Source organism: Cydia pomonella, chromosome 2 (genome assembly GCF_033807575.1).
Source record: "Cydia pomonella isolate Wapato2018A chromosome 2, ilCydPomo1, whole genome shotgun sequence".
NCBI lineage: Eukaryota > Metazoa > Arthropoda > Insecta > Lepidoptera > Tortricidae > Cydia > Cydia pomonella.
Window position 1 is genome coordinate 17,734,393 of NC_084704.1, and position 22,746 is coordinate 17,757,138.

Here is a 22,746-nt window from a genome sequence, read left to right on the forward strand (position 1 = left end):
TAAAATACACCATCAAAAATTTGAAAATATTTCTGCACAAAACATTCATGAAAATTGCTTCTAAAAATTCGTAATTTTATTTTTGTTCGAACTAATTGATTACCTTTTTTGTTAAAACTCACTAATATTAAATAATAACAATTCAAAAACAATTATAATCATGATCTCGGGCACGCACGGCCGTTCGCTCGGTAGATAGATAGATAGATAAAATCTTTATTCAACCACAACTTACATGCTTTGTGACACAAACAAATAACAAGAGAAAAAGAAAATTGACAAGAGAAAGAAAAAGTAACATACAATTTGACACTAATATCAATAACAATGTATTACCTGTCTTATTTTTAGATTAGTAGAGATATTAGTAGAGGGTCATGTGTTGTGGTAAAGAATAAGCGCTGTCTCGGCATAAATGCTGCGGAGACCACAGCGCTAATCTTCCGTCAGAACCTTAAAACCTACACTAATAAACGACCAGTGCAGCGCTAGTCAATGTGCTTATACAGGGTGATTCATGAGACGTGAGCAGGACTAAGCCTACACAATCAGTAAATGTTAATGAACCGTTCATCATCATATTTAAGTAAAACAATCTCGCTTTATTTCTGTTATTTAACTTTTTGGGAAGGACAAATTTGATAATCTACAATCATGGACACCCTACAACACTTAATTAAGAAAGATAAAACCTCTTTAACCGTTATGACAGCAGTTTGATTATGAAGAACAGTACAAAATAAAAGAACGTTAATCTCACAAATCCTGGTACGAAAAAGTTGCTTATAACTTACTGAATGCTCAAGCTTGATCCTGCTCACGTCTCCTGAATCACCCTGTATGTATAAATATATATGCATATTACATATATTTGTACTGTAAATATTTGCAACAAAATATGACACGTAGTTGTTATACTTATTAATTTATAAGATGTGAGCGCAAGTGGATAGGTAACGGCAGGTAATGGTGTGGTCAGGTGGGGTTAAGTTTTAGGCACTTCGTTTTTGGGTTTCTAATAGGTATTGGCGTAATTTAATTTTAAATTGAGGATTACTTTTTAATATTCTGATTGGTGGAGGAATGTTGTTCCAACATTTGGTGGCCCGATATCTAAAACTTCCCCTAAAGGCAGCAGCGCGGTATTTTTGAGGCTGCAGCATCAGAATACGCGGTAGGTACTCAGCTGCGTTTTTTGGAGCAGGACCTGAACTCACAGCACCTTAACCCTTTTCCAGGCTGCACTAATCTAGAAGATTTTCCTAAAGAATCTAAATATGTATATCCCAAAGAGTTGAGTTTTGGTGATTCAAGTTCAAGTTCGTTCAGTTGAGGTTGAAATTCTATTGACAAGTATGTGGACTACGTGGTCGATAAAACGTACTATGTCTAGAATAGGGTGCGTAGTGCACTGAGGCTGCTAGCATACGCTTGCATTTGTTGGACATATGGACTCCGCGCCGTACGCCTCGCTGGTCGACCCGCTCGAGCGTCCACTCTGCGTGCACACTAATGGTTGGTACTTACCACCGTTAGAGGTTTGAAAAGCAGTCGCTCGTCAGCAGAGAGCGAATCTAAGATCTTGTTGTATCCCTTTGTCACAGACAACACACTCTCGTAAACAAACAGTATATTTTTGCTTTTAGCGTACACCTAGAAAAAGTAAATTAAAAGAGAATGTCACTTGCTAGTTTGGCTAACTTATATATTTATATTCATTGAGATATTTACATATCTGTGTCAGTCTATGTCAACTACTTACTACATAAGCATGCTGAGGTATATCCATTCCCAAATTTTCCCAATGTGAAGCTTCTTTGCATAGTTCTAAAATATTGCTGTAATATGTAAAAACAATAGTCAATGTTTGTTGATATTACATTTAAAAGTACTTACTACTAATTTGACTTACACATCAATGTTACATTCCATTAAACCAGGATTTTCAGCACTTTTTCTCATTAAAGTTCTATTCAAGCCGTTTGCACATTTCTCATCCAAATTATGCTACAAAGTAAAAGATATAATTAACACTAAAAATAACGGGCATCATTACAGATTATTTGACGATTCTCTAGTTAGAATATTACCGTCCAGGAAATCCAGAGTTCTCTGATGGCCACATCAATCGCACCCATGAGTCTGTTTACGTGCATGATCACGTCTTCAGAACTGCTGCACGGCATCATCCACGCAGCGTCTGTCATCACCTGAAATAGAAGCCCCCGTTTTTAAGCCTGCCTTGTAATATACCTAAGGCAGGGCTCGGCAAACTTTTGAGAAGAACCAACCAACTGCAGTAGAAATCACCAGTTCTAAGAATCTCAAAGAGTGTTCAGTAGTCTAAGAACTAAGTGGCTTGAAGAGCCGCAATCGTAACTTTGAAAAGCCGCATGCGTCTCGCGAGTGACGGTTTGTCGATCCGTCACCTATGGTTTTCAGTGTTGAATTTAGGAAATCCTCACCTTCTTCAAGTAGACCAGGCGGTTCTTCCGCATTCGTAGCACGGCAGCGCGGCCGGCGAACGATGGCAGATCCGAAGGGTGCTGGCTCCGCATCGCCACCATGTCCTTCTTCGCTTCGTGGACTTCGTCGCTGAACATGCTCCACACCTGACGTTTATGACATTGAATGGGTGTCAAATTGGCGATGCCCACTGTTTGGTAAGTTGGTAACTTCAATACAGAGGGTTTTACCTCTCCCTTCAAGCGATATTACCTCCGCAGTTTTTCTTTTGAAGATGCGCCTAAGGCTTTTCCTCCGTGAGTAATTGTTGAGCGAAAAGAGCGCCACTACAGCTTCTTCTAGTTGGTTGACGCCCTCAAATACGGTCTCCACCAGGTTCTCGATTATTATCTGCAGTGTAAATTTGTTACAATTATAAATTAATTATTTTATCTTCCAGTAACGGTACGATCTTTTGTATCGATACCTATACATGGCATTAGATACAAAAAATTTTATCGGGATCTAGGTATGGAATGGCAACTCTATCATGAATTAATATACTTATAAGAGATTTGGTGGTGGAAGTAAGACGGTAGCGGTACCTACCTCGATGTCTTTCACGACTGTGCGGAACTGCAGTATCTCGTCATACCACGATGGCGCCTGTACGTCGAGGATTGTCGCCGACACTGCCCGCACATTTTGCAGCGCGTCAAGGAACATCTAGACAGGACATTGAGAATATGTCAGTTTAGCTTTAGGTACCTACACTTATTGTCAAACAAAATCGTTATTTGTGTAAAGAGAAAAGTTGATTTTTGCTACGAGTGCTAATTTTGAATCTCGAACGAAAGATTCTAATTTGGAATCTTGAGCATAGTTAGGGGTTTAAAAAAAACGAGGTTCAAAAATCTTTAGTCTCGTGTTACACGCGCACTAGCAACGGGAACTCAAAAACATCATGGAAGGTATTAATCACATGAACTTTTATAAATTACCTAGGACATATTATAAAGATCTTATTACATGAGTATCTACTTTATGATAATTAAACAAATGAGACTATCACCAAGCGTGAGCAAAATAATCCATTTTGGCCATTGTTTTCGCGCAACAAAAAAGTAACGTGAGTTCGGGGCGCTGAGGTAAAATAATGTTTCCGTCGTCTCATTTTTAGTTTTTTGTACCTGTTCTATCTGGGCGCATTTTTGTTCAAACTGCTCGCCGCGTGCGCCACCGAATATGGGCTTCGGGACAGGTTCCAACTCATCAATTCTGTAGATAAAATCAAGATTAATTATGCATTACACATTTTAGCACATTGTAATTTGTACAAGGTTAATGTAAAAAGATCCCTAATCAGACTCCTACTTCTACCTAGTCCACTGGTCGTGTAGTGACACGACCAGTAAGTAGTTGTACTTAGCCAAAGATGTATTCTAGCTGATACTTACCTTCCAAAGATAATCATGCAATTGCATACATCGATCATATCAAAACACCTTTGTACAAATGAGTCTATATAATTGAAGATGTATCCAGTATCCAAATTCCATGAGTTCGGTACTTTTTCACTGTGAGCCTCTGCCATTACGTCGTATATTTCTCTATACTTCTTGCAACAGTCTATGCATTTACTAAACTCTCCCAAAGCCTTTTTTGTCTCGCCGTCAAATAAATCGTTGAGATTTATGTAATTTCTGCACAGAATTATGATCTGGTTGCTCAAAGCCTTAAATAGATTAGTGATTCTAGTTTCTGAATTATAGTATGGGGATTCCATCCATATGAATCTGAAGAGGTTTATGATATGCGGTACATGTGTTGAGATTTCGTCTGGGTCGACTACACACTCTAATACAGCGCAGGGCTGCTTGATGACTTGAAGGTATTCTATGTTTGATTTAGCTTCTTTGATTTTCTGTAAGATATCGTCGCATAGTGCTTGGAATTGGTGGATAAAGGTCGAGTGAGTCGTAACTAAGATTTTAGTTATATGTCTGACGGCTGGATTTTTTATCTGGTAGAGAAGAGCGCTTAGGTTTTCATCTGTGAACATAATATTTATTTATTTAACCTTTGTTGCACAATACATGAAGGTACAAATGGCGGACTTAATGCCTTAAGGCATTCTCTACCAGTCAACCAATATGTGTAATGTAGAGCCATTATTTTTTACTCCCATCTTTGCCTATCGCAACAATCTACCGGCCATTTTACTACACATACCAATTACATAGAATGTTCTGCCACGCACTAATATACTAATGATAGTAATGATTCATGTAACTAACGCCTATAAATCCAGAAGTCATATTCATCGCTGGGGCACAGCAACTCCTTTTGCGAAGCAACCGATGCCGTGTCCTCTAAGCACGACTTGATCTGATGCGTCCAGTACACCACGACACCCTCCAACCGCTTCACCAGCTCCCGGTCCGTGCTGGCCTTCTCGAAGGTCAGATGTTGGCCCTCACGGGGGATGTACAGCACGGTCAGACCGAGCATCTTGAAGTACATGTCTGTTAGTTTGGCTAGGAATGTGTGAATCTGAGAGCAGAACTCGCTTTTTACACCTGAAATTTAATTAAGAATATGATAATTTTTTTAAAGAAAAATAGCGTTCGTCTTTTCGAATGTACCTAGAGACTACATGATACTTACTTTCGGGCCACGTGGTAATAGCGAAAAAATACGGTGCATACATTGTTTCCAGAATCTGTATTAGATTAGACTCTACAGAGTCCACGAATGACCCAAACACTATTTCTTCATGAAACGTTTCAGGCTGGAAAATTAAATCAGGCTTTCTGAGAAAATACGTTAAATCGTAAACTGGAGCAAAGGGCATATCACTGGTAGCCTTGAGTTTAGTTCCACTAAAGTAAATGCAAAGCATAAGGGCTTTTGGTTCAAGTATCCAATCTTCTATGCCTTTCTTGACGTCATCAGTCCAGTCGGAATCTCTCAAGTCGTATAATGTTGTCATCTTCATGATGAATTCTATAATCTGTTGTAATTTTTCCGGTTCATATTTCGGTTTTTCTAGAAGTTTGGCCGCTAGTTTCTTTCTCCAGTTGTATTTGCCGTTCCTTTTCTGAAAAAGGTCAAAAATATCAAACAATTATATAAGGATTGTTCCTGTCTATATTGTACCTCTGCTCACCAAAATAAATCAAATTAAAAACGTCTGTTTTATTTTAAATATCACTGGTCATTTACAGAAAACTAAATATGTAGGTTAAAAATAAAATAAATATGAATAATAATAAAAAAAACCGCTTTGGCATGCAGTGCCCTGAATTGAAAACTTAAACTTGATATTGCTACTTCGCCCCATACAGTTAACGCACGATATAAACGTTAACGAAGCAAGACAAACAGCCTGGAAATCTAACTCTGTATCGGTACCGCTCGATTAGCCGACAATTGCATTAAAAATATGCATAACACCTACTCAAAGCTGTATGTATTTTATATCTGTCAATAAATCATAAGTAGGTATCATAAAGAACTCTCTTACCTCTATCGGCCTCAGAGTCATGGCTCATGTCATCGCTCCAAGCGACTTTATGCCTCTTTACTCCTTCGTCGCCCATATTAGTAGATTAATTGACCACTATTAACTTAATGTCACTTATTTAACTCACAATTATAAGTAGTAAATTATTTTAAGTACACTAATGCAGTATGGTTGTCATATTTTTTCGCCGAATGGAAAACAAATGACAATTGTTGATGATGACATTTAATTTTATCGAATATATCACATGTATTTTCTTTGGAGAGCAACCAGTATTTAGTAATTATTTAATTTATATTTTGATTTTCTTTCGTTCAACCTGCTAGTAAAATTAATGTTTCCAATCAAGCTGTATAACTATTCAATGTGTATAAATAATATTGATCAAGTAGGTATACGTTGCGTGGTTACCTAACCAATTGGAGTGAGCCAACCATGGCGTAAATAACAAGCCCTTAATTTACATGATTATTATAAGCAATAAGTGTCAATTATGACAAATGTGACGCATTGTCAACGTAAACTTGTTTATGACTTGTTTATATATTTACTAATTATAAATCCAATAATTAGATTGATAAACATAAATGTAAAAGGTTTGTGCATATCCTCCTTCATATCTTTTTATTCTATTAAAACCAGAAGCTACGATAATGTGTTCATAGGAATTTGTTCGATATCAGATGTGGATTCTACTTAGAGTGAAATTCTGTGGCAAGGATTGCTTTAATTTCTACCCTTGATATAATTGGCCTGAGGTGGAGTCCATAAGTGCTTGGATAGGATAGCTACGGTTTGCTACTAGATAACAACTTGAAAAATTACATATCAATTACGTTTTCTCAAAATGTGTCTAATAGAAACGACTACTGTACAAGTGGCCTCTTTCATCGCAGATTATCGCATCGCAGATTGAACGGGATTATCTACAGTAGGTATTTAACTATTTAGTTACTTAGATATACAGGGTTGAACATCCGGCTCGTAGGTATCTATAAATCCTATGAGTTTCGAGGAACTTTTATATTAAATATAGTTTGACTTAACAGTCACCAGTTAGGCAGTTACCAGTGGCTACAGCAACAGTTATTTCATATTTAACATGGCAAGTACGCTGGACTAGTAGTCTTCGTACAACCCAGTGTCATATTTTTAAGTTACCTAAGTACCTACTAAAAGCGGTCCCCGTGTGCATACTACCAGGAAAACGTTTAGAAGAGGGTGGGAGTATTTAATCCTTATGACAGCCTCCTAGCTCAGTCGGTAATGAATAACCCTGCTAACGAAGCAGGAGGTCCCAGGTTTGAATCCTTATATTCCATTTATTTAATGCCCTTACCACAAATATTTGTTCCTGATGTGTGTTTATCACAAATATTTGTTCCTGAGTTGTGGATGTTTTCTATTTTTTTATTTATTATATAAGAGGTAAATGAGCAGAAGAATCGTCTGATGGTAAGCGATTACCGTCGCCCATAGACACCCGCAACACTAGAGGGGTTGTAAGTGCGTTGCTGGCCTTTGACATTTGAGTACACTCTTTTATTAAAGGTTTATGTAGATGTATAATAAGTATTTATATATAACTATATTAATACAAACATCGTACTTCCAGAGACCACCGTACCAACTGCTATTGAGTATCATACCTACTAATTTAGCATGGTAATTGCAGAAGCAGCATGCGCCGGCATGCATGGCTTGGGGCCTGTTCGCGTTTAGCCGAGACGGCCGCCACCGCCTGGCCGGCGTGTTGCGCGCGCTGCTCATCGCGCAGCTCGTGGTCTCCCTCTGCATGCTGATCTTCTGCTACAACGCTTCGCACAAGGTCATGATGCTGCTCAAGGATATTCATAAGGTAATAGGACTAAGTAGATTTTGATAAATGTACCTACGTGTAGACTTACTACTACGTGTAAGGTGTCGGAAAATGTCGGGAATGGGTTGTTTGATTTGATGCTTTAAAATAATATAGTATCGCGAAAAAAAAATTACTCTCCCATAGAAAACGTAAGGTCAGGCAGCTAAAATGTATGAAGGAGCCAATTTTTCGGGGTTGGTCCCATAGTAAAAGTTGCTCAATATGACCTATATTTTCACCTCGTAAATTATTGCAGGTGACTAAATAAACACTCTGTATAGATAGGCACGCCGCTTTCACTCTTTGTACAATGGCTGTGTTCGGCGGCGACTGGCATATCTTTATTAATTCAATTGTTCAGGTAGCAGTGGTGCTCCTCCACGGCCTCATCATCTTCCAAGCGTACGCGATGAAGCTGCACTACACAAGCGGACTGCGACTCGTCTCATGGCTGCTGAAGTTCTCGCACTGGTCGCGTTCGACTAAGGTCTGCCGCGTGTGGCTCATTAGTGGCACGCTGATCGCGCTCAACGGATTGGTGGTGTACAGCGCGCTCAACGGGACGCTTAAGGTGTGTCACTTGTTCGATGAATTTAGGTATTCTCTAGGTACTTACCTATATAGTCTTACGATTTCGTTATTCTGTGACAGTCCTATATGCTTCTTTACCCACCTGCTGTTTAACCACACTTTTGCCAGGTGAACTTGGGCGAATGTATAGGTAGTGCGCCCACGGTAAAATGTCCCTAAGGGTAGTGCAGTATCTACCCTCTATACCTATGTATTGTTATGTGGGCGGATCTGTTTTTCTTTGTAGGCTTTGACCAAGGAACTCTCCACTTCGTTGCGAGGCGGTATAGCACAGTACCTCACGGAGCCTACTTGGAAACGTCTTCTAGATACAATTCAGGTACATTTTTGTGCGAGTTTTTATGTGTATTGTATGTAATAGTGACTAATTCTGTATCTAAGTATAATAAAAAGTGGAAAGTATGCAGGGTTTTACAGATTCCTTTATCAGGAATTTCTTTTTTTAAATGATCCTGATAATTTATAGGTGGAGTTAAGCTGCTGCGGCGCAGACACCCCTAATGACTGGCACGAGATCCCATGGATCAATATAAACTTCTTCAATGAACAATCCGATACTATTATGATGTGAGATTAATTACATAATATACTTACCTACATGTTAAGTATTGTTTGAAGCACTCATTTGAAAAGTTGTACGTCATAAGTAACATCAAATATTTTTTTATTAATAGACGTAGCTTTGAAACACCAATCTATGTTGATGGCAGGATGGCCGGTGCTGATGGCAAGGTGGTCCTTCCAGTATCTCCGTACTCGTGCTGCACGCCTCGAGTGCTCGCCGCCTGCTACCACGACCCTTTGCAGCAGGTACCGAACTGTTTTATATGCGTTTAAGTGAGATTCCATAGAGATCTGTATTGAATATCGGTCTTCGAATTGCATGTAGACCTTACACCCGACTGCAAAAGTGCATGTTCACTTTATTAATGGCATTAGATTTTTTGCAGCTCGCCTTAAATTGGTACCTATTATGTTATTACCTATTATAACAAACTACCTGTCCTGTGCCTCCTGCTAATTATAAATCCTTCTATCCCTTGCAGTCGGAATGGCGTGAAGTTTGGGAGGAAGGTTCACCGCTACTATCGGCCTCGCTACACACGCGCGGCTGCGTGGAGGCCGTGCGCACACCGCTCACTAAAGCTCTCCTGATACTACACACTCTACATGTGTTGATAGTGCTGTTCCAAGTAAGTGAGGCAGGAGGCCGAGGGTGCGCGGTCCATCTGCTGCTGATGTCTGATTTTTCTTTTATAGAAATATTTAATTGCAGGTATTCATCGTAATATTGACTCGGTTGCTGGCTACCAGCGCGGAGGATGCGGTGTTGCACGGGGACTGCGACGGCGTCGGACAGGGCTACATCTTCTGGAGGACGTCCAAGGAACGTATACGACGCGATCTGAGAGAGGTAAGCCTTAGGCTGAAGGTGTAGGAGCCACGGTGGATATCGGATGCATGATATAAGTAGTTTAAGCTACAATTGTGATGGTGCTTGTAACATTTACGTGTATACTAACGTGAGAAAAATAGGTAAATGTTTGTCCATGACCAGTACGACCACCATAGGTAGGTGTTTAAAGGTCTGCCACCGTGTCACCTAAAGGAATTTATAACTTAACATTGAAACTTCACTCCAGTTCACTTTAAGTTAGTGCTCAAAAGAAAACAATTGAATTAATATACAGAAATCGTACTTATCGTATGATACTCGGAACTAAAAAGACCTTTCTAAGATGTAGTGCAGCACCATTTTATTTTGGTTCCTACCTACTTATTAGGTAACAATGGTACGTACGTTGCAATCAGAGGGCCTACCGCGAACCATGTTCGACGTGTTGCCTCTCTGTCGCACTTGAAATTCGTACGTGACAGGGAGGCAACACGTCGAACGTGGTAGGCCCTCTGAAGTCGTGATTACATCACGTCACTCCTGCAGACATCTGCTTCATTCATAAGAATACTTAACATTTGACCAATATTATTTGCTCAGCTGTTGATTATCGTACTTATGCCTGCACAAAGTTACCCATTCCGTTTAAAACAAGCGATCTTAGTTGTCAATTGTCACAAAGTTTTGCAAGCTACAACATTTCACTGGCAGCAAGCATAACTTTGTATCTTTGTTCAATAATTTAGAGTTGAAGGATGTCAAGCGACAATTTCATAGTCTTATTTTCGACCTAACTTAAAGTAAATCTATGACTTAATATACGAGTATGTAGAACTTGCACTAATTACTCTGGTACTAACATGTGTGACTGTTTAAAGTTTCGGATGCATTTAATGTGAATAGATTTTTATTATTGTGTATTGGCCTTGGCGCAGTAACCCAGTGCCATGCCAGCTATAAAATATATCTGAGGGATTTGGTAGGCATCTCAATTATAAATTATTGGATAAATACTAGATCATCCTGGCCAAGTTACCTACTTGTTTTTAGGTTCGAAGTAGTACCTAGTGGAGTTGACGAAATGAATAACAGTCACAACCATACTTTCTGCAGCGGGCACCCTCGTCACTGTCGCTGGTGGGCAAGTGCAGCACCTGCGCCTTGCTGCTGGACCGGCAGCGCTGCGTGCTGTGCGTGCGCAGCCCGCGCGCCCACTGCGCCTGCTTACACTGCCCTTGATGACGCGCCGGGCCTTGCGGGACGAAACTCAACTAAATTGGAAATATCAATCGTCGAACAGCTTGGGCTCGAGACGATTGCCCATCGCTGATATCTGCGTCGCATTTAACTAAAGTCTTATGTCTACGAGACAGATGTTGGAATATGGAATATAGTTTGTAAGCCGCACGGGCCAAAGAAAGTGAAAACTAGATGAATTCAACCGGAACAAAATGTAAATGGATAGTGTGATGATCAATTAATTCGAAGACTCTATTTGAGATAACCGCTATTGAGATTGCTTCTCAGTGTATTCATGCTATGAACACTTTAGTTAGAAACTCGAGTATACTTAATTAGCTAACGCATAAGTAACAGGCAACATTAACTATTAAATTTTTGTCTGTAAGTAAATATTTGTACATAAGGTTTGTAAATAAAATAATTCTCGTAATCAATTGCAAAGGCTTTATTTGACTTTATTGTACACAGTCCTTATAAACTAAAGTGATTTAAGTAACAACGCGTGAAGCAGGTCCGTCGCTTTTGATACAAATTCATATAAATAATAACGGGGACGCCCGCCCGCCGATGTCTTTCATCAATTTTAAATAACAAATATACAAAAGGGTATTTACAAGCGGCGGGCGGAGCACCGAGTGGAATGTGGGGCGCTCACGCCGAGTTTCCCGCGAAACCGGCCAGAGCGCGGCGGCATCGCAGGAACGCTTAAACGAAAACTAGAAGCGGGTCGCCAACTCAAAAACCGCCATTTTCTAGTTCGCGACCCGCGTAAGCTTTCATAAGTCGCCAGCTAAGCCGGCTGAAAGGAAAAATGGCAGCCCGGCCTCTTTACGCCTATGAAAAGCTTTAGAAGCGGACCGGGCGGCGGCGGCGACGAGTGGGGTCGCGATCAGAGCGGCGGCGGGCCGTCGGGGTAGCGCAGCACGGGCTCCAGCGCCAGGCCGGGCGCGCCGCAGTCGGACGAGGCGTGCGGCGCCAGCGCGGCGGCGCCCAGCAGCAGCAGCAGCAGCGCCTGGAACGGCAGCGACGCGCGCGCCACGCGGCACACGAACCGCAGGCTGCGCTGCAGCCGCGACAGCTCCTCGTCGTCTTCAGTGACGACCACACTGCCGGACAGATGTACATTACACTTCGCCGGTAATGATTACTGTACGAACAGTTCGGACCCAATTTGGATTTATGAACTAAAGGAATTGTATCAATAGATTTATTGATAAGAACAATTTTGAGCATCGAAAACGCAATGAACAGACCATTGGTATACTAGAATACAGAATACAGAATACAGACTTTATTGGTAAATATAAACATAGTACATTTTACACGCGTCAGTGCGGTGTGCGGGCGGTACGAACAACACCTTAACGTAAACCTAACCTTAAAACGCGTGCGAAATGCCGCAAATCAACTGTGAGACATTCAAAAACATAATTAATATTGCACTTAAACCAATAGAACAAAAAATTTGTGATATTTTTCAAAAAATCGACGTTATTAACAGTGAATTAAGTGACTTAAAATCCAGTATTCTTACGAGGCAGACCGAGGGATCAGCCAAAGTGTGTAACAAAAGCGAAATTATCACTGCATCCGTCCCAACAACACCAAACAATGTGTCAACACCGAATAGCCGTCCCGCTCCCGCATCCACACATGCACCACCGCGACCGCGCCGACCAACAGCTGCGCAAGCGAGAGAGAGAATAGCCGAGCAGGCTAAAAAGCCGATAAGAGCGAAGCGCAATGATCTACTAGTGAAACAAGACCCGCAACTAACTATGGCCGCCAAGATAATTACGACTACCGTAAATAATGACACGGCTAAATTAAAAGCTGATAAGCTGCCGAAACAAACCATCGATCTGAAAGATACTTCGACAGTAATTACGAACGCAGTGCCGTGTTCCGATGAATCAGCTAATGTTGATTTCAAGCTTGTCATAAACCGCAATAACCGCCGAAAAATTCGAAAATCCAACATCTTGATAAAGGGATCAGCAACGGATTTGTCAATAAAAGGTGTTGTGGTTTACAAATATCTACATGGATGTTATTTTAAAAAAGATACAACACCTGAGAGTCTAAAAAAGCATTTAGACAGCATTCACCATGGTGCCCCCTATACGGTAGAAAGAATACAATCTAAGCGAGAGACTTATAATTCATTTAAAATAGGTATTCCCATAGCTATATACAATAGTTTCCTCATGGCGTCGGCCTGGCCAATAAACAGCAGCATCTCCGAGTGGCGGCCCTTTCTCCACCCCAGGGAGACCCAGTCTCCCGCCGATGACGCCACCCCCGATCAAAACAAAAAATAGAAAACGATTGGTAAATGTATTCCATTTAAACATTAATCGGTTAGCCAATAAAACTTGCAAATTAGAGAGCGAACTCCAACTTTTAGAGGAAATAGATGTTTTGTGCCTAACGGAACACTGGCTCGAGCCAAATCAAATACGCTCAGTAAATATACTTAACTACCAACTTCGAGCTCACTACTGCCGACCCTCGCGGATGGGTGGAGGTGTCTGCATATTCGCTGGCGCTGACATTCTGACCGTGGAACGCAAGGAAGTCACCGACCTCTCCGTCGAGATGCAGTTCGAAGCGTGTGCAGCTGAGTGCATCGGCCTTGACCTAATTATTGTATGTATATATAGACCGCCCGGTGGCGATATCACATTATTTTTAAATAAGTTGAATCAATTATTGGATTTTATTGCTATTCAAAATAACAATGTAATTATAGTAGGTGACATTAATATTGACATATTGACAACATGTAATAGTACTAATCAGTTGCTAGACAAAATTAAATCTTATGGATTTAGAAACCTTGTAAACAAACCGACCAGGATAACGAATACCTCTAGAAGATGTATTGACCATGCATACTCGAACATACGTAAGTCCGATATAAATAAAATTAACTGTATCGAATTGAATCTATCCGATCATTTATCATTAATCATTGGTATTCATATAAATCACCGATTACAATCTAAATGCCATGTTTTAAAACGAAAGTTTTCACTTTCTAATAAGCAGGACTTCACTCGTAGTCTAAATTTCCAAAATTGGGATGAAATCTTGAGTAAAAGCAATTGCCCAAATGAGAAAACAAAATCTGTTATTAATGTGTTAAAGCATTACTTTGATGTACATTTTCCTGTTAGGTATCATCCTATCAAAAACTCCGACGATGTCTGGGTCAATGACACCGTGAAAAAACAAAGAAACATTATTAAAAAACTTAAAGTAAAACTAAGTCAAAACCCAAATGACACTGTGGCGCGTTCGAAGCTTCATACGTTAGAACTTTCCTACTGGTCCCTTCTAAAAAAAGTACGAAAGAATCACATAAACAGCCAAATATCAAACAGCTGTCATGATATGTCGCGTAGTATATGGCGAATTGTATCAAATGAAACATGCAAAGGTAAAAATAACAAGAACCGAGCGATCGACATTCTTGTTAGCAGGGCCGCGGGCGACTGTCAGGACGCCCGAGCCGCCGCCTCCGCCGCCTTGTTAAATAAGTACTATGTCGACGCAAATGTAAACAATGCGAGACCATGCACTCCTACTGCCTTAAAATATCTACAGAGTTACTTAGACAATACTCCCCTACCTCTTATCTTTACCCCATTTACCCTAAGTGAATTGATAAAAGTATGCAAACGAATAAAACGTAAGACATCTAAAGACATAAACGACATGTCTACGCATATCTTGGATTGTTTGCCTCCTTGTGTTATATCCCTTCTCCTATCACTATTCAACGAATGCGTTAGTGTCGGTATATATCCCGAAATTCTAAAATTAATAAAGGTTATGCCAATTTATAAGGGAAAGGGTGAACTGCATTTACCCAAGTCTTACAGACCCATCTCACTTGTACCTGTTATCTCAAAGGTTTTTGAAAGACTACTCAGTAATAGACTTATGGAACATTTTACTCACAATAAATTACTAAACAGTAAGCAGTATGCCTATCAGCCGGGCCGGTCGACTACTGATGCCGCTCGTGATGTCGTGGGGCGAGTGCGGGCACACCTTGAGGGCTCGCGGCATGTCGCTGCTATTTTCTGTGACTTGTCGCGCGCCTTCGAGATGATAGATCACTCGCTTCTCCTCAGTAAGCTCTCTTACTACGGGGTCACCGGTACCTTCCTCGATATAATAACATCATTTTTAGATGAGCGTAAACAATGTACGTACGTACTTAACTCGAAGTCTGAAATGGAGTCAATAGGTAGCTGCGCCGTGCCTCAGGGGTCTGTGTGTGGAAATAGCCTATTCTTGGTCCTAGTAAATGATATCACGACAGCTTGCCAAGGTCAAGAGTATGTTATGTTCGCCGACGACACCTGTGTTATTGTCCATGCAGATGATTATGATGGCTTAAAATCAAAGATCTGTCACGTCATTAATCAACTTGTGAAATGGTTTTCGGCCAACGGCATGCTTTTAAATCTAGAAAAAACTAATATTGTCCATTTCCAGTCAAAAAAGTCAAATAAGCCCAATCTGGATATTATATTAAATAACACCCCAATTCCACAAGTCGAAACGGCTAAGTACCTAGGCTTCCATATTGACGCCGGCCTAAAGTGGGCCCCACACATACAGGCAACTTGTGACAAATTAGCCGCAGCGTGTTTCGCACTGTCCAGGATAGCACCCAGTTTATCTATAGAGAACATAAAAACTGCTTACTATGGCTATTTCCACTCGATTCTTACGCAGGGTGTAGATCTCTGGTGCACAGCGGCAGATCGCGACAGAGTGTTTAAAATGCAGAAACGAGCCCTGCGTATAATCGATGGAAAACCTTTTGACCATCCTGCTCAGTCGTTGTTTAAAAAACATAAAATCTTAACGTTACCGTCTATATACATATTGACTGTGTGCATGCATGTAAGGTCAAATATACATAATTATAAATTTGGCGCAAAACTTTGCAACACCGCGGCGCGAAGGCGACCACGGTTGCAAATCCCAAAGCAACGACTCGCTAAGTCTCGACGATCGCTTGATGTCATGGGACCAATTGCCTACAATTCCGTACCTAATGCCATCAAAGACTCTGCCAGCGATGCGATATTCAAAAAGAAGCTTAAATCCCTTCTAATAGATCAGGCATACTATCGAATTGCCGACTTTATGAGTGCGCCGGTGCGAAATTGACCCAGCAGCGTTTGGAAAACAGGTTTTTAGTACCTAACCTACCTACAAATGTTACTGTTTCCTTGTTTTGTTACTTATATATAATGATAAGGACATAGATAAGTACTCAATACAATAGTTTTTAGATTTATGACGTGTAAAATGTACTATGTTTATATTTACCAATAAAGTCTAGATAAGTAAAAACAATTGTCCGTTAGATTTTTTAAAGGTATTTTTTTGTATGTAAGTACTTTAGTGCCAAAAAAAAAAGATTAATAATTTTAATTAGGTATTTTTAAACTGATGAAGTGAAATTTAGAAGATAATTAAAGAAAAAATGATACATGCATTTACGAGAAATAAATGAAGATCACAAGTTAATGTTCTAAATGAAACAAACAATTTTGTGCAAGGGTCAGTTGTGAACGTAGTGATAATTACATCACCATCATCGACAGTCTACTATTTTGTGTGAATATCATGCATATTTTGAATGTTTTATATAAATTTTCTTTTATTATTCTTCCAAAAATACATATTCTATTAACAGAGAGGCCAACACGACTACTTGTCAAGTCGGAAGGCGGTACGAGACAGTTTACGTCAATTTCGGATTGTAGTATGGATACTACAATGGATTGTAGTCTGGATGGTATGGATACCATCAGTTGACATTTTACGTTGTCGACTGCGTAAACTCGATCGCAGTCCATCTTGCTCGCACTGGTGTATTGGTGCGATAAAGAGAGAATACGGTCGGGTTCACGCAGTCGCTTACGTAAATGTCAAATGTCAACTCGTGGTAGCCGTGTAGGTATTAAAAAAAGAGGTAGGTAGTTTGTCTCGCGCGCAACTCGAATGACACTGTATAAGTTGAGAGCCAGCAACATGTACGTAAGTACCTGGATATACTTCCAAGATCAGCACGGTACACGAACGTATGACCCAGACTGTTAGTCGATAATGGCGTTATCTGCATGCAAACAGCGACACAAGACAACAACGGCGACTACTCACTCATTCTCGTCCAGGGGGGGCAGCTCCAGCGTAGAGATTTGTTCCTCCTCCTCCTCCATTAGCTATGGATAAAAATACGTCAACATACTGTGCGAAGCGGCTAAATACTGTGGTGTTATGGGGGTTGCAGGCGTTGTATTACTTTTACTCTTACATAATTGTAATTAATAAACCGTATTATCGGTATTATGAGGTTTTGTACATATTGGTAGTTGATTTAAAAAGCGACTGTTCGTGAAATACGTATTTCGTGGCTGTATAGATCAACGTGGGACCGACTTCTGCGTCGGTCTTTTTGGCAGCTGTAAAATAAATTGTGAAGGATTTCATTTAAAAAATAATACAATGCTTGCATCTTTAACTCTCAACAATAAAACTAAAAATAATTTTGATCTTTTTGTTTCCGAATTGTATTTAGTATTGTTCTAGGTTTCGTCAACAATTCATTAGTAAGGTTCATTAATTGTTTTCTAAATAAATTACAAAGCAATTTGTGCTCGTATCTTATTGTGCTTTGTGTAAGCTGTGATGGCAACTTAGGGAAAACTACAGTATTGATGAACTTCATACGCTTTTTGTACATTGTACGAATGTAATATTTTTACATTTCAAGAAGAATGATGGATTGATTGGGGATTTCCACATGAAGTTTATCAATACATCAACATATTAAGTAGGTATATAATCTTGATAATTCTTAATTACTTTTTAAGGCTTTCGCATTAAATTTACCAGGTCCACAGGGCGAAAACTAAATTAAGTATCTAATTATATCTAAGGAACCATGTAAATGTCAGGAAATGTACGTATATTATACCAGCCCTCAAATGGTTCAGTTAAGTTCTAGACAGGATTCGGATAGGCATCGTAGATACAGTCGACATATTTGTAAACATATTTTCGACATCGACTGTACCTACTTCGTACTGCACATCTACCATATCTTGACACGAGTCGCGCCACTTGACATCGCTCGCGCCATTCGAGGCGTGCCGGTGAAGGGATATGTAATTTGGCGCCCTTAACCTATGGGGATTTTGCAATGACTACTTGTCGCGGCCACCAAGAGGAAAGTAACGTGTAGTACCATGGGCGCGGAGGCGGCGACGGCGGCGGCCAGCGCGGACGTGCCGCGCGGCTGGCGCGCCAGCGCCGCGCCCAGCTTCAGCGCGTACACGCCCGACAGCTTGCGCAGCGACTGCAGGCGCAGCCGCAGCTCGCCCAGTCTGCAACACGACGTCACTTCACGTATGGCTAAACGTTTTTGGACACGGCTACCAACATCAGACGACGTGGCGAACACTAATCATCATTTTATTTATTTTATTTTATTTTCTTTATTTAGAAAGAAACAGTCTCTTATATTGATAAATTGTTACAATATAGGGTAATAGACTTATAGACCTACAGTTTCCTTAAATATAGTATTTTGTTGGTTCAACGAGATTTCGATAATTTGCAGGTTGCGAATGTCAGCAACGAACATAGGTAAGTAGTAGTAGTACTTACAAGTAGGAGACGGTAATTAATAGTTAATAATCAGACGTAGAAGTGTTTATGGCCAAATAAAGTGATTGACAAAACCAAATACCGACATGTCTATTATCGATGTTACCTTAGCGTTATAGATATTTTTAACATTGTATAAAAAGATAGCTACCGCGAAATACACAACAATACGTTCGATATCTTCTTTGATACAACCATTGGTAGCTTTCTTATTTTTTGACACTGTATTCTACAGTTAACGTTTTTATTCATATAACTAAGTACTAAATATATGTAATCAAGAAATTATGGTCCGATTTCGTATTGATTTGTATTCTTGAAATTTCTTGGTAATTTACAGCAAGTAGAAGTTACATCATTTAATTAACACACATATTTGTCGATGTTTCATTTTCTCAAGCACTCCTTATTGCCACAAAAACTTCTATGTCTGTTAATAATATTTATTATGACATTAAAACTCTGTATATCACTCTTCTTTCAGGATGCAGGGAGAAATGTGATGAAAAAAAAAGAATATTACCTTCGGCAGATATCATCCGCGTTGGGCGGCGCGTCGCCGCTGCGCAGCAGCTGCGCGGCGTCGTGCAGCGCGTGCACGCGCGGCTCGGCGCGGCTGAGCTCGTCGCGCAGCTCGCTGAAGCGCCGGAAGTCGCGCTGCAGCTCCGCCGCCGGCCGCGCCAGGCGCAGCGGCTCGCGCGCGCGCACGCCGCGCTCGGCCGCGCCCAGCCGCGCCACCAGCTCCACCACTGCAACGATACGGACGACTGCACTAATACTGCTAACGGATCTCACTTCTTGCGAAAAACAGCTAAGTTTTGCCACTAATACGTTTCATTCATTAAGACTCTAAATTTGTGGTTAGTGCATTTTTGAATTCGAGACTTCAACAGTAAGTATACTAGAGCTAATTATAAGTGAACTTGTCGGCTCGGGTTGCTGGAGTAAAAAAATTTCACCTGATATTAAATACGATGACAGTGTACTTTCTTACTAGTCAAATAAGATTCTTTACAGTACATATGGGGCTACTTTATAGCACTAGTGCGAGAAGTAGCATATTATGTTACTGTGTCGAACATTTAAAGGGCCATATGTACTGTAAAACGTTGTACGATACATGTGCGAATAGGTAATTCGCAACTCGTGTCGATTTAAAACACTCCCTTCGGTCGTGTTTTAATTTATCGCCACTCGTTTCGAATTTCCTATTTTTCGCACTTGTATCGTAATGTACTATTTTAGAACTGTGATAATGATTTGCCGATATGGAATTTATATATTATAAAAGTGCCGCCACGGTCGAGTAACCTTCTTGTTTTAGTTCTATCCCGTTTAATAAAATTTGAAATTGTGTCAAAAAATAACTTCTATGTTTCTCTAATAATTGTCTGGTTTATCTGGTCTGGTCTGGTTGGTCTGGTGGTTAGCTCAACGAGGGGGGGGCGGGTTTAGGGTCGGCAACGCGCATGTAACTCCTCTAGAGTTGCAGGCGTACATAGGCTACGGACACTGCTTACCATCAGGCGGGCCGTATGCTTGATTGCCACCGACGTAGTTTAAAAAATAAATCTGGTACTTTATTTCGTGCACGATGTGAATTAATTTAGTTTAAATACAGGAAAAATCCCTAAATCCCTATTGCATGGGCTGCATTACATCTTAGTTAAAGACGCGACTCTAGAAGGACACTCGTAAATATACGGTTTTTGTACTGTTAGCAGAAAAGTACCCGCGCAGAGTGATCAAAATTATACAGCAATTTCGGGGTTGGGCCCTTAGTAAAACTTGTTCAGTATGGCCCACATATTCACCTGAGGGGTATGGTATCAAACATAACAATTTCAAGGACCAAGAAGAGACCGTACAGGTACTGCTTGATAAAACTAGCTTAACTCCGAGTTAAATATGCAATGGCACTGACCGATGTCATGGAACTGCTGGTTGTGCACCAAGGCTCGTTGCAGCCTCTTCTGCCACACGCCGGCGCGCGCGCAGGCCTGGTCCCAGCGCGCGTTGGCGGCGGCGAGGCGCGCGCGCACGCGCTGCGCGTCCGCCGCCACGGACGCGTGCGCGGCCACGTGCGCGCCCACCACGTTCAGGGAGACCACGATGGATTTGTGCGAGTCCAGGTCCAGCAGGAACTCACGATGGTCCTGAAATTAAAGGTGCTTGTTTATATTTCGAAATCTTGGGATTTGTTTGACGAAAAAAGTTTGGTGTGGGTATATTCCCGATATTATCTGATCTAGCTTTGGGTCTGAGTTAATTGGGGTTACAGGCTCTCTGTGCACAATTTTGATAGTAGGATAGAGTTATATTCAGAATGTCGAAAAAAGGAAAATACATCCACGATTTTCAAAAATGAGATATGGATTAAAAAGCGAGTTGTAGTTCTCCACTACAGCGCTCTAGGTCAGCTGCCGTACCTGTATAGCGTCCTCCAGCTGGTCGTACACCTCGGGCGGGTCGCCGCGGCCCTCCTCCGTGGCCTCTGCAAACTGGAGCCACTGCTCCAGGCGCCAGAGGTCGTTGTCCAGCTGCTTCCAGTTGCGCTCGGAGCAGAGAGGGCACGTCAGTCGCCCGCTCTCACTATATAACGATATAACATTATAAGACTATTTTATAACTACTGTTTGGCCAGAAAATCGTGATTGAACAGGGTTTTAAGCTTAGAGCTGTGTTACACTAAACTGAGAGGGATTTTTAATAACTTAAGGATGGTAACTAACTTTCGATTGTCACGATTTGCTGGCCTAACTTCTAATGACGAACTAGATTACCTGAGTTTTTACCTATATGTTGATTCGAATTACATATCTAAATCTATTGATGTTCTATAAAGCCGTAACGTAGACTTAGTAAAATCATGTTTTATTGAAACACTTGAAAACTGTGTACCTACATGTCTACGACTGGTGTCATTTAATCGAACTCTAATATTCATCTACTACAATAGTTATCTCTACAGTTGTTTTCTTAAAATATATTAAAAAAATATAATTACACTAATGAGTAATAATTATTTACACAATTTACATAACGAAAATATAAAGCTTTAAAATAGTGATCCTGTGAGTCAAATAATACAATGTGCAGTGCAAATAATATGTATAAATACTTAATTTATTACAATATTACACTATCGTTTTATAATAAATAGTTAAGTGCCACTATCTACAACAGAAAACATTAATTCCATGCCTTAGCAGTTATCTTGCTAGTCTTGCGTCTTCAAATTTTTAGGATAATTAGATTAGGCATTCGTAGATTTACAAAATCACGATAGGTCGTAATGACACATAAAGCCCAATGTAGTGAATGAAGACACAACGCAAGACAACGACTAGAAAAAGATTAATACAATTAGATAAAGCGATACTCACTGTTCGCACGTGAGCGCGTATGACGCCGAGTGCGGCAACCTAGAGGACCAGAAAACAGCGTGGTTTAGAGCATGCCGGTTAGGAAGCCGTTAGCACTCCGGCGCGATCTCGTCGCGGGAAGAGCCTAGTGAACTGTGAAGCGAGGCCCAATCTGTCAAGTACTCTTTTGCCCCGCAACCTAAGGCAACAAGCCGCGACGCTCCGAGCGAATTCGCTTGATGCATCGTCTACGAAAAAATAATCCAAGCGAATTCGCTTGATGCTGACATTTGCATTTATTTACAAATATAACACTGGAAACTACAGCGTCGGGCGCCAATAAATTTAGTTATAAAGACCACGAAATAGCGTTTGAATAGACTCGGCGAAGAACCCATCGACAGTGGCATTTTTGGTACTTGTGACAGAGGTAAGATATGTATGATCTTTATACTTTTTAAGAAATTTAAACTAGCTAAAATAGTAACTTTGTAAAATATGTGATGTTTATTTTTGTAAACTTTATTTTCTTACCTACTGTAAATTAATTTTAAAGTACAGGTAATACAGGTTGCGAATGCTAAGCCGTGTGTTATACATACCACAATATATTTCACGG

At 40.5% G+C, this 22,746-nt stretch overlaps 3 protein-coding genes across 3 annotated transcripts in view; 1 reads left to right on the forward strand and 2 right to left on the reverse strand.

The window, feature by feature from the left end:
- LOC133515551 (dynein axonemal heavy chain 2-like) overlaps positions 1–6,171 on the reverse strand; it is a 104,131-nt gene extending 97,960 nt beyond the window's left edge. Inside the window, 13 exon segments of the mRNA XM_061848107.1 lie at positions 1,528–1,653; positions 1,763–1,838; positions 1,913–2,007; positions 2,091–2,210; positions 2,466–2,612; positions 2,719–2,856; positions 3,055–3,171; positions 3,636–3,723; positions 3,903–4,497; positions 4,743–5,024; positions 5,113–5,509; positions 5,511–5,545; positions 5,972–6,171. Coding sequence (XP_061704091.1) covers positions 1,528–1,653; positions 1,763–1,838; positions 1,913–2,007; positions 2,091–2,210; positions 2,466–2,612; positions 2,719–2,856; positions 3,055–3,171; positions 3,636–3,723; positions 3,903–4,497; positions 4,743–5,024; positions 5,113–5,509; positions 5,511–5,545; positions 5,972–6,047 — 2,292 coding nt within the window. The 5' untranslated portion in view covers positions 6,048–6,171.
- A 298-nt stretch (positions 6,172–6,469) lies between these two features.
- LOC133515558 (RDS/peripherin-like protein xRDS35) lies at positions 6,470–11,495 on the forward strand. Its single transcript, XM_061848118.1, has 9 exons — positions 6,470–6,567; positions 7,647–7,829; positions 8,194–8,403; positions 8,650–8,742; positions 8,890–8,990; positions 9,134–9,233; positions 9,470–9,616; positions 9,700–9,837; positions 10,933–11,495. The coding sequence occupies exons 2-9, from the start codon at positions 7,668–7,670 to the stop codon at positions 11,056–11,058; spliced, it is 1,077 nt and encodes a 358-aa protein (XP_061704102.1). The 5' UTR covers positions 6,470–6,567; positions 7,647–7,667; the 3' UTR covers positions 11,059–11,495.
- Positions 11,489–22,746, reverse strand: part of LOC133530486 (muscle-specific protein 300 kDa-like) — a 188,502-nt gene continuing 177,244 nt past the window's right edge. The window contains 7 exon segments of the mRNA XM_061868397.1: positions 11,489–12,167; positions 17,254–17,315; positions 18,341–18,479; positions 19,286–19,511; positions 20,687–20,918; positions 21,192–21,354; positions 22,149–22,187. Coding sequence (XP_061724381.1) covers positions 11,951–12,167; positions 17,254–17,315; positions 18,341–18,479; positions 19,286–19,511; positions 20,687–20,918; positions 21,192–21,354; positions 22,149–22,187 — 1,078 coding nt within the window. The 3' untranslated portion in view covers positions 11,489–11,950.

What these genes read in the sequence shown, in the direction of transcription:
- LOC133515558 (XM_061848118.1), top strand. Translation starts at nt 7,668, where the DNA reads ATGGCTTGGGGCCTGTTCGCGTTTAGCCGAGACGGCCGCCACCGCCTG. An exon ending in GTCTTCTAGATACAATTCAG is followed by an intron (nt 8,743 to 8,889) that starts GTACATTTTTGT and finishes GATAATTTATAG; the next exon opens with GTGGAGTTAAGCTGCTGCGG. An exon ending in TACGACGCGATCTGAGAGAG is followed by an intron (nt 9,838 to 10,932) that starts GTAAGCCTTAGG and finishes TACTTTCTGCAG; the next exon opens with CGGGCACCCTCGTCACTGTC.